This window comes from Lissotriton vulgaris, chromosome 9 (assembly GCF_964263255.1).
Source record: "Lissotriton vulgaris chromosome 9, aLisVul1.2, whole genome shotgun sequence".
In the NCBI taxonomy this organism is placed as follows: Eukaryota; Metazoa; Chordata; class Amphibia; order Caudata; family Salamandridae; genus Lissotriton; species Lissotriton vulgaris.
This window is the reverse complement of record NC_141697.1, coordinates 762901701-762915149: the sequence shown is the minus strand read 5'-3', so window position 1 is coordinate 762915149 and position 13449 is coordinate 762901701. Positions and strand designations below refer to the sequence as shown.

Genomic DNA, 13449 nt, shown 5'->3' with positions numbered 1-13449 from the left:
TGCTGTGTTTGCGACTCAATGTGCTGTTTCGCGCGCAACATGTGCCTGGCGCGAGTAACAAAATTGTGGATGCGTTATCTTGTTCGCAGTGGCAGTGCTTCAGGAGGCTGGCGCCGGGAGCGGAGGCTTGCAAGACCAAGGTGCCGGAGGGTATCTGGGCCTGGGGGGAGTGAGAGTGGTGGGGTTGGTTTGAGCTCTATTGCCGAGTCCATGAGGAAAGCGTACAGGTTGGCTTGGTATGAGTTTGTGCCTTTTTGGGTTGGAGGAGAGGTGCGTGGCGGATGTCCAAGGAGGAGTGTGAGCGGGGGGTGGTACGTTTTGTGATGGGATGCATGGATAAGGGCCTGACTCAGACAACGATTGCGGGCAAGTTGTCTGGCATTTCTTTCTACAGCATGGTTTACCTGGGTTTTGATCCGGCTATGACGGATCTGCTGAGTGGCATGTTGAAAGGTTGGGGTCGGTTGAGGGTGGTAGGGGGAGGGGGGGGGGACGCCTCGGGAGGCGATTAGGTTTGATTTGTTGGTACGATTGTTGGGGGAATTACCTTTTTGCTGTTCGGATGGGGATGAGATGGCGTTGTTTCGTCTCTGTATGGTGTGGATGTTTTTTGGGGCGTTCAGGGTGTCTGAGTTGCTGGGTGCCAGGGGAGCGCCGGGTGGGACGTTTTCGGATGTACTATTGGACGGGTCGCGTCTGGGTATTTGGCTGGGTCGTTCTAAGACTGATCAGGTTGGTCGGGGTAAGTGGGTGTGGCTGTCGGAGAGCGGTTGTGGGGTGGCGTGTCCGGTGAATGAGTGGGTGGCCTTTTGTGGCCAGGTGCGAAGGTCGGAGGGTGAGGTTTTTGTGCATGTTTCGTCGAGACGATTGACGGCTTTCCAGCTGCTGGCAGTGCTGCGCATGACTTTGAGGAGGATTGGCAGGGATCCGGCGCGTTTTGGCACGCATTCGTTTAGGATCGGGTAGCTACTGCAGCGGCGGGGTTAGGTTGGTCGTGATAGGAGATTCGGCGGATCGGTCGCTGGCGGTCCCGTTGCTGTGAACGCTATGTGTGCAAGTGAGGCGTGGGGCGCGGGCTAGCCTTGGCGGCTGCGGTTGTTGTTGTCATTTCGTTATTGCTGTGGTACTAATCTCTTTCTCGGCGTAGGTTGTGTCCGGGGGCCAGGAGCCAAGACGGTTACCTGGATTGTGGGACATTCTTTCGTCCATTGGGCCTCGAAATATGCAGATAGGCAGGTGTACGGTCGTAGCCTGGGCCTAAGGAGTAGTCACCATGAAGTCCAATGGTGGGGCAAGAGTGGAATGCGCTGGGGAGAATTAATATCATGACTTACGAGGAAAATCGCCCAGCTGGGCTGCCCGGACTTGCTTGTGATACATTTGGGGGAAAATGACTTGGTGAGGCAATCGGGGGTGTCCTTGTTACATCTGATGCAACGGGATTTGGAAGTGATGAAGCGCAATCTGGCTGGCGCCGGCATTGTGTGGACAGAGTTCATACCACGACGGATATGGAGGGGGCTCTTAAGCCTGCGGTCATCGAACGGGCCCGCAGGAAGTTGAACAGGGCGATGAGACTCTTTTGTGCGGATCATGGACTGAAAGTGCTGGCTCATGGTGGGCTCAGGCTGGAGGAGCCACTTCTCTTTCGAGACGATGGCGTGCACCTTTCGCACATGGGAAACGCATATTACCTTATGGAGCTGCGGGATCTGCTCAGTTTTCTTTGGAATGAGAGGATCTGGTGTAGGCGTGAATGAGCGTGAAAGGTGCACGTGTGGTGGGGCAGGTAACCGCCCTCCGGGGGTTCCCTGGGTGGCGTCCATGCCGGGCAGAATCACCCTTCAGGGGAGGGGGTTACAGGTGCAGGATGGGGGTGTGGTAGATGGGAGTGCGATGGATGGAGATGCGGGAAGAGTTTGGAAGTGAAAGAGAATGGGAATGGTATACGTGGAGAGGTCGTGGTGTGAATTGGGAGTGCCCGGTGGAATACGTGTGTGGATGATGGTTGAAAGGCAGGATGTTTGGGGGGATTGTTAACTGTTAAAGAGGTTATTGTTTGATTATGGTCTGTCATGCCTGTCCTAATAAATGGCCTTTTACGCAAACTGATGCGTAGTGGTTATTGCGCGATGCGGCCCCCGGGGAAAGCAGGTCGACAGACCAGTCTTTTCCCCGGGGTGTTCGTGCGAGAGGACGGCAGGCAGAGGGTTAGGTTAAGGGGTGGGGTTTTAAGGGGTGGGGGTTAGGAAACTACTTAAGGGGAAAGAAGGGGGAAGACTTCCTCTTTCTGTCCCCAGTGCCTCAGGGAATAGGTTTAGTTTTGTCCACCCGCCCACCCTACAAATAGTTAAGTACAAGAGTGCGGAAGTTTTGTGGACGAGTTTCAGAGTGCCAGTTTAGGACAGGTCGACACAGGGAGGTTGCATGTCGGGGGGGTGGGGCGTCCATGACGGGCAGAATCACCCTTCCGGGGAGGGGGTTACAGGTGCAGGATGGGGGTGTGGTAGATGGGAGTGCGATGGATTGAGATGCGGGAAGAGTTTGGAAGTGAAAGGGAATGGGAATGGTGCGTGGAGTGGTTATTGCGCAACCTACATCTGGGAGAAACTCTTCTGCTTGTTCTCACGAACAACCTGCTGCCACTTCAGTGCAGATATATACATTAAATAAACCCTGTTCCCTGCGCGGGCGAGTGTGGCAGTGTCCGTTAGTCAGAGCCGGCTTTAACGTGCCATAGGACATGGGAGTGCAGCAACATTTCAACGGGTTTCACGGCCTTAAATCCTTCCGCTCAGGTGTTTCTGTCTACAGAGGTGCTTCCCTTTCACTGCCTTGTTGATGAGCTAATAATACTTTGCTCTGACTTTGCTATTTGTGGTTAAAACACTCCCTGCTTGAATAAGGGACTGACATCCCCATAACCGCCTTAGTAAGTATTGTAGTAAGATCCCTTCAGTACCTCAGTTACCAGGCTTAACTACTTCGCTGCCCGTGTAAATAGGGGTAGGTCTTCTCTTCTTTGATTTGAGCTATCCTTTTGCCATTATTTGCCTTGTAAATAGGGTAAAAACCTGCTCTCTGTGGGGCACTGAGCGGTAGAACCCTTCATGACCTTTGCACGTGAGGTAGCCCTGCTTCTCACTTGACAAAAGCGTTGAAAGCTAATTTCTGATTCAGTGAGTGCAGAGTGCAGAGTGAGAGCAGAGTGAGAGTGAGTGCAGAGTGAGTGCATAGTGAGTGTGACTGCAGAGTGAGTGTGAGAGCAGAGTGAGAATGAGTGCAGAGTGAGAGTGAGTGTGACTGCAGAGTGAGTGCAGAGTGAGTGTGACTGCAGAGTAACTGCATAGTGAGTGCAGAGTGAGTGTGACTGCAGAGTGAGAGTGAGTGCAGAGTGAGAGTGAGTGCAGAGTGAGAGTGAGTGTGACTGCAGTGTGAGTGCAGAGTGAGAGTGAGTGCAGAGTGAGTGCAGAGTGAGTTTAGAGTGAGAGTGAGTTTAGAGTGAGAGTGAGTTTAGAGTGAGAGTGAGTGCAGAGTGAGTGCAGAGTGAGAGTGAGTGCGAGTGAGAGTGAGTGTGAGTGCAGAGTGAGTGCAGAGTGAGTGCAGAGGGAGAGTGAGTGCAGAGTGAGGCAGAGTGAGTGCAGAGTGAGTGCAGAGTGCGAGTGAGTGCAGAGTGTGAGTGCAGTGTGAGTGCAGAGTGAGTGTGACTGCAGAGTGACTGCATAGTGAGTGCAGAGTGAGTGCAGAGTGAGTGTGACTGCAGAGTGAGAGTGAGTGCAGAGTGAGTGCAGAGTGAGTGTGACTGCAGTGTGAGTGCAGAGTGAGAGTGAGTGCAGAGTGAGTGCAGCGTGAGTGTGATTGCAGTGTGAGTGCAGAGTGAGTGCAGAGTGAGTTTAGAGTGAGAGTGAGTTAAGAGTGAGTGAGTTTAGAATGAGAGTGAGTCCAGAGTGAGTTTGAGTTCAGAGTGAGTGTGAGTGCAGAGTGAGAGTGAGTATGAGTGCAGAGTGAGTGTGACTGCAGAGTGAGTGCAGAGTGAGTTTAGAGTGAGAGTGAGTTTAGAGTGAGAGTGAGTGCAGAGTGAGTGCAGAGTGAGAGTGAGTGCAGAGCGAGTGCAGAGTGAGAGTGAGTGCAGAGTGAGAGTGAGTGCAGAGTGAGTGCAGAGAGAGTGAGAGTGAGTGCAGAGTGAATGTAAGTGCAGAGTGAGTGTGAGTGCAGAGTGAGTGCAGAGTGAGTGCAGAGTGGGTGTGACTGCAGAGTGACTGCATAGTGAGTGCAGAGTGAGTACAGAGTGAGTGGGACTGCAGTGTGAGTGCAGAGTGAGAGTGAGTGCAGAGTGAGTGTGACTGCAGTGTGAGTGCAGAGTGAGTGCAGAGTGAGTGCAGCATGAGTGTGACTGCAGCTGAGTGCAGAGTGAGTGCAGAGTGAGTTTAGAGTGAGTTAAGAGTGAGAGTGAGTTTAGAATGAGAGTGAGTCCAGAGTGAGTTTGAGTTCAGAGTGAGTGTGAGTGCAGAGTGAGAGTGAGTATGAGTGCAGAGTGAGTGTGACTGCAGAGTGAGTGCAGAGTGAGTTTAGAGTGAGAGTGAGTTTAGAGTGAGAGTGAGTGCAGAGTGAGAGTGAGTGCAGAGTGAGTGCAGAGTGAGAGTGAGTGCAGAGTGAGTGCAGAGTGAGAGTGAGTGCAGAGTGAGTGCGAGTGCAGAGTGAGTGCAGTGAGAGTGAGTGCAGAGTGAGTGTGAGTGCAGAGTGAGTGCAGCATGAGTGTGACTGCAGTGTGAGTGCAGAGTGAGTTTAGAGTGAGAGTGAGTTAAGAGTGAGAGTGAGTGTAGAATGAGAGTGAGTCCAGAGTGAGTTTGAGTCCAGAGTGAGTTTGAGTCCAGAGTGAGTGTGAGTTCAGAGTGAGTGTGAGTGCAGAGTGAGAGTGAGTATGAGTGCAGAGTGAGTGTGACTGCAGAGTGACTGCAGAGTGAGTGAGTGTGAGTGCAGTGTGAGTGCAGAGTGAGTGCAGAGTGAGTTTAGAGTGAGAGTGAGTTTAGAGTGAGAGTGACTTTAGAGTGAGAGTGAGTGCAGAGTGAGAGTGAGTGCAGAGTGAGTGAGAGTGAGCGCAGAGTGAGAGTGAGCGCAGAGTGAGAGTGAGTGCAGAGTGAGTGCAAAGTGAGAGTGAGTGCAGAGTGAGTGTGACTGCAGTGTGAGTGTAGAGTGAGAGTGAGTGCAGAGTGAGTTTAGAGTGAGAGTGAGTTTAGAGTGAGAGTGAGTTTAGAATGAGAGTGAGTCCAGAGTGAGTGTGAGTGCAGAGTGAGTGTGAGTGCAGAGTGAGAGTGAGTATGAGTGCAGAGTGAGTGTGACTGCAGTGTGAGTGCAGAGTGAGTTTAGAGTGAGAGTGAGTTTAGAATGAGAGTGAGTCCAGAGTGAGTTTGAGTGCAGAGTGAGAGTGAGTGCAGAGTGAGTTTAGAGTGAGAGTGAGTTTAGAGTGAGAGTGAGTTTAGAGTGAGAGTGAGTGCAGAGTGAGAGTGAGTGCAGAGTGAGAGGTAGTGCAGAGTGAGAGTGAGTGCAGAGTGAGTGCAGAGTGAGTGTGAGTGCAGAGTGAGTGCAGAGTGAGTTTAGAGTGAGAGTGAGTTTAGAGTGAGATTGAGTTTAGAGTGAAAGTGAGTGCAGAGTGAGAGTGAGTGCAGAGTGAGTGTGAGTGCAGAGTGAGAGTGAGCGCAGAGTGACAGTGAGTGCAGAGTGAGAGTGAGTGAGAGCAGACTGAGTGCAGAGAGAGTGAGAGTGAGTGCAGAGTGAGTGTGAGTGCAGAGTGGGTGCAGAGTGAGAGTGAGTGCAGAGTGAGAGTGAGTGCAGAGTGAGTGTGAGTGCAGAGTGAGTGCAGAGTGAGAGTGGGTGCAGAGTGTGGAGTGAGTGCAGAGTGAGTGCAGAGTGAGTGTGAGTGCAGAGTGAGAGTGAGTTCAGAGTGAGAGTGAGTGCAGTGTGAGTGCAGAGTGAGAGTGAGTGCAGAGTGAGAGTGAGTGCAGAGTGAGTGTGAGTGAGAGTGAGCGCAGAGTGAGAGTGAGCGCAGAGTGAGAGTGAGTGCAGAGTGAGTGCAAAGTGAGAGTGAGTGCAGAGTGAGTGTGACTGCAGTGTGAGTGTAGAGTGAGAGTGAGTGCAGAGTGAGTTTAGAGTGAGAGTGAGTTTAGAGTGAGAGTGAGTTTAGAATGAGAGTGAGTCCAGAGTGAGTGTGAGTGCAGAGTGAGTGTGAGTGCAGAGTGAGAGTGAGTATGAGTGCAGAGTGAGTGTGACTGCAGTGTGAGTGCAGAGTGAGTTTAGAGTGAGAGTGAGTTTAGAATGAGAGTGAGTCCAGAGTGAGTTTGAGTGCAGAGTGAGAGTGAGTGCAGAGTGAGTTTAGAGTGAGAGTGAGTTTAGAGTGAGAGTGAGTTTAGAGCGAGAGTGAGTGCAGAGTGAGAGTGAGTGCAGAGTGAGAGGTAGTGCAGAGTGAGAGTGAGTGCAGAGTGAGTGCAGAGTGAGTGTGAGTGTGAGTGCAGAGTGAGTGTGAGTGCAGAGTGAGTGCAGAGTGAGTTTAGAGTGAGAGTGAGTTTAGAGTGAGATTGAGTTTAGAGTGAAAGTGAGTGCAGAGTGAGAGTGAGTGCAGAGTGAGTGTGAGTGCAGAGTGAGAGTGAGCGCAGAGTGACAGTGTGTGCAGAGTGAGAGTGAGTGAGAGCAGACTGAGTGCAGAGAGAGTGAGAGTGAGTGCAGAGTGAGTGTGAGTGCAGAGTGGGTGCAGAGTGAGAGTGAGTGCAGAGTGAGAGTGAGTGCAGAGTGAGTGTGAGTGCAGAGTGAGTGCAGAGTGAGAGTGGGTGCAGAGTGTGGAGTGAGTGCAGAGTGAGTGCAGAGTGAGTGTAAGTGCAGAGTGAGAGTGAGTTCAGAGTGAGAGTGAGTGCAGTGTGAGTGCAGAGTGAGAGTGAGTGCAGAGTGAGAGTGAGTACAGAGTGAGTGTGAGTACAGAGTGAGTGTGACTGCAGTGTGAGTGAGAGTGAGTGCAGAGTGAGAGTGAGTGCAGAGTGAGTGCAGAGTGAGTGTGACTGAAGTGTGAGTGCAGAGTGAGAGTGAGTGCAGAGTGTGTGCAGAGTGAGAGTGAGTGGAGATTGAGAGTGAGTGCAGAGTGAGTGTGAGTGCACAGTGAGAGTGGGTGCAGAGTGAGAGTGGGTGCAGAGTGAGAGTGGGTGCAGAGTGCAGAGTGAGTGCAGAGTGAGTGCAGAGTGAGTTCAGAGTGAGAGTGAGTGCAGAGTGAGTGTGACTGCAGTGTGAGTGCAGAGTGAGAGTGAGTGAGTGAGCGCTGGTATTTGTAAAGCACACTAATGCCGAGGCGTCTTGGCGCTGTGCAGGGTAACATACTGAAGACCTTGCCACTATCCTATCTAGTGAAGAGCCATGTTTTAATTTCCTTCCTGAACCGCAGATGATTGGAAATTTGCCTTAGCTGTTGAGGTAATGCATTCCAAAGCTTCGAGGCCAGATGGGAGAAGCTCTTACCTCCCCAACGTTGTCTGTTAATCTTAGACACCAAAGCCAGCCCGCGAGAGGCAGACCTCAGCGGACGGGTTGGCATGTACCTTGAAAATAGATATTGGAGATCGGAGGCCCCCCCTCCCGTGAGTGCTTTGTGCACTAAGCACAGCGCTTTGAAGTCAATCCTCCTCTGGACTGGGAGCCAGTGTAGCTGCCTGAAAGCCTGTGAAGTGGAATGATATTTGGGCAGACTGAGTAGCAATCTGGCAGAGGCGTTCTGAATGGACTGCAATTTGGCCAGTTGTGAACACCCTGCTCCCAAATAAAGGGCATTTCCATAATCTATTCTTGAAAAGATAGTGGCGATTATAACCGTTTTCCTGAGATGGTAAGGGATAAACGGCAAGATCTTTCTCAGCCCTTTAAGCACAAAGAAACATGCAGACACTACCTGGTTCACCTGTGACTTCCAAGCCAGATCTTTGTCAAAAATGAACCCAAAGTTCCTTGCTTTCACCACTGGCACCGGACAGGCTCCCGACGTCGTAGGCCACCAGTTGTGGTTCCAGATGGATGCTTTCTGTCCAAATTCTAGGACTTCTGTCTTCTCTGTATTCAGTTTCAAAAAGTTTGAGTTCATCCACTGCATGACAGCCGACATACAGCCGGCAAAATCAGCGGGCTTGACGTCTACAGAGTGGGACATGGAGACAATCAGCTGGGTGTCATCAGCGTATGACACCAGCTTAAAGCCCAGGTTCTTTATTATCTTGGCCAGAGGGGAGACGTAAATATTAAACAAGGTAGGAGATAACGCAGAGCCCTGAGGAACTCCTCCCGGCAGGGTAAAGTTGTCTGACTGATGGCCATTCCAGTACACAACTTGCTCCCTGTCCGACAGAAAGTAGGAGAGAAGATCGAACGCTAGTCCCTTGACACCGATATCCTGCAGACGTGGGATAAGTACCTCATGGTTTACGGTGTCACAGGCCGCCGTTAGATCCAGTAAAATCAACGTGACGCTACCTCCCTCATCCATTCCCATCCGGATTTCTTCTGCTGCCATCAGCAGGGCAGTTTCCATGGAATGATTTGCCCTGAAGCCGTGTTGAGTGCTATCAAGAATGTGTCATGTCTCTAGATATGAGGATAATTCCACGTTCATGGCTTTTTCCAATAGCTTTGCGGGCAGCGGCAAGCAGGAAATGGGACATTGCAAATTATAATGCCATTAGCTCTAACTCAAATAAATCCGAGACCTATTGCATTTCCAATGCTTGTTCTTTCAAAGGGCTATGATGTTCTTTCCTTGTTCAGTGTAAATGTTATTTTATCATTTGACAACGTTGCAAAGAAAAAGACACTAATACAGTGACAAGGACTTATAGATTACCAAGAGCATCATGTGAGGAGAGGATCATGGGCAAAGTCGTTTTTTTAGGTCTCGCCTGTCAATGCGCTTGCACATTGAGCTTGCGAGAGATATTGGGGCTTAACCAGAGCTTAACCATCGGCAGCGATTTGATGCTGTGCCCGTGAACAAGCGCGTGCACAATGCACATCAAAACCACCAGCCTCCCTCCCACAAGCTTCCCCCAGCGTGCGCTCTGCCTCAGGCATTTTTCCTCCCCTAATTTATTCACTGCCCACGGCCGGGCGGCCGTACTTTCACTTTCACGGCCGCCAGGCCGTGTCTTGCGTTTCCACTTCTCTTTCTTTCTTTCCATCTTTTCTCGCACCCTCTTTCTTCCTCTCAACTTCTCTTGCCTTCACCCTTTTCACTCCACGTCTTCGTTCTCCCTTCTCTCCCTTTCTCTACCCTTTCTCTCACTCTGTTCCTGCTTACATTGTGCCTCTTCTGTTGTCCGCGCTTTAAGTAAGTACTTGTTTTTCCAGGAGATGTACGGGTAATAATCTGAGGTGTTGCTTACGTATTTTAACAGAAGAATGATCTGCGCCTGCTTAGATTTAAAGCTTAAATGCACATAGTGCCCGGTGCAGCTGAAGTCTGTTAATTTATGTTCAAATATCACCCTTTTCCCGTGTTTTTTCAGAACTGTGCTGATTACGTTTAAAAATGGACTAGCGGTTTGATTGCTATCTAGGTAGTGTTTTATTTAATAACCTCCAAACGTTAATTTACATTTCTATTTAGACGAGTAGCCCATTGCAATGCTGTCTTCGTGGGTAGAATAATGATGCTTTATCGTCATGACACGTAGGCCGCGCTTCTCATTCCACCTGGGATTTGTATGTCCCTGTGCTGCTCCACACCTGTACGCTATGCTGCTTTATATTTTCGAGGTTGCCCTGCTCACTCTCGTTAACAGCTGGTTTTGAATTGCACAGAGTTTTTTAGGCAGAATCCGAAAAATCCCAAGCCCAGTCGCAACCCGTGCATTAATGTCTTCTCATGGTTAGAACTGTTCTCTTTTTTCCGCTTGACTAACTTTTCTTTGATTGCTTGGCTAAAGCAATTGCGTCTGTTTAAAGATATGCTGTTCACGGCTGGCTCCCAGCATCTTAGCATGTTGGAAACCATTCTCAGCATTTGACGCATTCATAGTCTGTGCGGTCTAGCATTTGACATGGATTTTGTGTGAAGTGTTTCCTTTTAATGGTGAAGATTGGCTGGTACAAGAAACGCTTTACTCGATTGGCGGACAGAAAGTGAAGCTGTGTCAGCTGGAGTGGTGAGTATCCCGGCTCCGGTGACATCACTCCACAAAAACCGGACATCGACTATGGAATCCCTTCAGGAACCTAAACTCCAGTCAGTGGCTTTAATAAAGGTGTTTGATGGGAAACTGAGCCCCCCAAACAGCAATGCCAATAGCTTTGTGCCCCTTGCCCCCACTGGAGCCTCGGCATCACACCTCAAAGTAATCCCTTCCTCTCCCCCGCCCACCCCACTCCGTCGCATTAGTAGGCAGCCCACCCCCCTCCCTCTCCATATGGTCGCTCTCCAGCGCCTGCCTCCTCTCTGCCCACGCATCGTGTGGCGCACCTTTTCAATTCATTTGTGCCTCGCATCATCAGACTTGTTTCTCTCTGTTATTCGTGTTCTTTCTTTCTATTTTTCCCGCCTCTCCCCTTCTCACCGTTTCTGTGGCCCCAGGCGACGTGCTAAATGCAGACCTGCTGTCTCTAAAGAGGTTAACTGGTCCGTCTGGAAGAAAGTGTTCCGTTGCGCCATCATTAATTCTTGATTAAAAATGCGATTTCTCCAGAGACCTTTCCCATCAAACATTTATCTAACCTCGCTACGGCTCACGGCTGACACTTTTTATGAATATGGCGTTTCGTGCCATTGTGAAATATTTAACGTGTGAAATATGCTGTCAAGGGTTCTCCCTAAGTCCCAGTTCTCAACAAAAATGCAATGTATCAATGTTTAAAACTTTATTACAACAGTACAAAAAAAAATTATTATTACACTTTTAATCTTCATTTTAAAAAAAATTACAATACGCTACACATAATCTTCTCACAGAATTTTTTTTTTTTAAGGTAGTGCCATTATACATTACAAAAATATTATGTAATTATTAATTATTTATAAAATTTAAAAGCCATTAGGATTTGCCATATCAATACATGTATGTCAGTGAAAAAATAAACATGTAGCTTTAATAATGATATAGGTGTCACATTTGCAAATTCTATAAATATTGGCATTTACAATAACAAAATTAATACATTTGCTATTATAAAACCATAAACATAAGTTAACAAATTATAACATTTACAAGACCAATAGCTCCAACTTTTCTAATGCGAGACCTATTGCATTTCCAATGCTTGTTTTATTTACAATGGGTTTTTTTGATTGGCTGCTGTGAAAAGGGTGATAATAAACAACGAAGAAAGAGAAGCATAATCCTCGCCTCCGAGTCCTTTAATTGAGTTGTAAATTTAATTGAGTTGTAAATTTAAGACGGGGATGCTCGAAAAAGTTTCTGTGAGAAGTCGTTCAAATTTAACATGTCCGGATCGTAGTTCTTTATAATTACACCGTCTGTTGCAAGGGTCAGGAACATAGACTAGACGTGCTGTCCCATACAAAGATGGTCGCCGCATTACGTAATGATACGCTCCCGTGTTGCAATGTTTCTCCTCTGTCTACTACGATGAGACACTCTCCGGAAGGCTGACTGGGTGCTTGGAACTTGAAGCGGCTCGGGTCTCTCACCGGAAGCGGCCCATCCCGGATCAGCCGCCTCCGGAAGGTGGATGTGTCGTCAGAGACCGGATGTGTCGCCTGAGGAGTGTCAGAGACCGGAAGTAGCCACAGGAGCAGCAGTAGCCTGAACATCAGAGGAGCAGCCTGAGGAGAAGCCATGAACCCCGAATAGTAAGAATGAGTGGACAGAGTGAACGGCGGTTTCAGTGAAGTGGCGGGTCTGGGGATACTGCGAGGAATTGAGATGGGGCTGCAGGGGGGGGGAGTAGAGATGCATTTGTGCATAAGAGGGTTACAGTGAACAAGGGGTGTAGCTTCAGTGCGAGTTTTCTATTAAACACTACGTATGGGTGGGTGCTAACTCTTCCTTAATAATACATAGAGAGTAGGGCGGAAGGCTCGGATAAAGGTGGTCAGTGGATGATGTTGGTTCAAGTAAGGAAAGGTAAGGGAAGGGAGTGGTGATCTGGCGGAGAGACTAAAAAGGAAGAATGTAAAATGGGATCGCACAGTCATACTTAAGTAATAGGAAAACGAGAAGGTCCTTTGAGTGCAAAGAGACACTGAGGTCAGTACCCATGTATAAATGCGAGTTTTACTTCAACAGTTGTGTTATGTAAATGATAGTTCCTAGTTTGTTCAGGAAAACCACATTGCGTCGATTCACTAGGCTACTGTTTGAGAAGAATAACTGTGATTGACGGTGGGGTCAGGGTTAGTGCTGTGGCCCTCACAGTGCTGTTCTGTAAGAAGAGCCATGTCTATTGCTGTGGGGGACGTGTAAGCTGCGAGTCTGACATTGAAGCTTTTGGCCCCGGTAGAGTGGTGTGGCTAGATTTTAAGGTATGACAGTGGGAACATGGCCAGCGGAAGCTGAGCTAGGAATTGGAATTTAGGTTTGACAGGTAGGGACTGTGCCAGGCATATTAATTTAGCTCTGGGGTTTTGCCATGTCTGTCTGACAATGGGGGCAGGGCCATGCTTTTGGTCTGACAGTTGTGGCAGTGCCTTATGTGTTAAGAGCGTTATTGTGTATCTTGCAAATGGAACATGATTAGGTCTGTAGTTATACACCAATTCTAGCTGTGGCTTAGGAGGAGATGTTGGGATAGGTTCAGGGATCTGAAAGTGTGAGTCGGACTCGGTCAGTGGTGTGGCTGCTCTAGATTACGCAGTATTTTTATGGTTATCTCCTGGAGGTATTTCATTGTTGACCTGGATGATCAGTCGGTCTTCTAAGGCGCATAAGGTTCACGTTTGCGAATTGGTCTGACATATTTTGGAGGGAGACTGAGAGGTTTTGTCTGCCGTTCTAGTTCTCCTGGATCATGGGTCCACATTGTGTATAGGATTCGAAGCATGTTAGGTGAAGTTTTGGAGCTGGCTTGTTTTACTAGGGATGGAGTTCACCATGTAGACAAGTCTAAGTCAGTAGGTCTGACAGAGTGAGAAGGGCTACTACATTTGTGGGATCATAATTAATCTTGGTCCATGAGCTTGTATGAGTGGGTGACATATGGGCAAAATTAAATCGCTTGAGTTCTGACAGTCATTATGGAGGGAATGTTAGTCTAGGGCTGGGTCTGAAGATTTAGTCCTTGGAGAGGATGCAGTTGGACTTTAAGGGTAGAGTTCAGTTTGTGCGTTGAGTGGGAGAGGTGTTAGAACGGACATGTGCCCATGGATTGTGGAAGTTAGTAAATGGCCTGTTTGCACAGGCATGAAATGTGGTGTAGGGCAGTGGATACTAGAAAATTTGGATGAACTATACCGAAGGGTTTTAACTTAGGCGA

The 13449-nt window shown here is 48.9% G+C and overlaps 1 protein-coding gene across 1 annotated transcript in view; it reads left to right on the top strand.

Moving 5' to 3' along the window:
• The first annotated feature begins 11597 nt into the window (after positions 1-11597).
• The window catches only part of LOC147692218 (ras-related protein Rab-1B), a 183588-nt gene continuing 181736 nt past the window's right edge, over positions 11598-13449 (top strand). Inside the window, exon 1 of the mRNA XM_086938491.1 lies at positions 11598-11827. Coding sequence (XP_086794617.1) covers positions 11814-11827 — 14 coding nt within the window. The 5' untranslated portion in view covers positions 11598-11813. The remainder of the gene's footprint in view (positions 11828-13449) is intronic.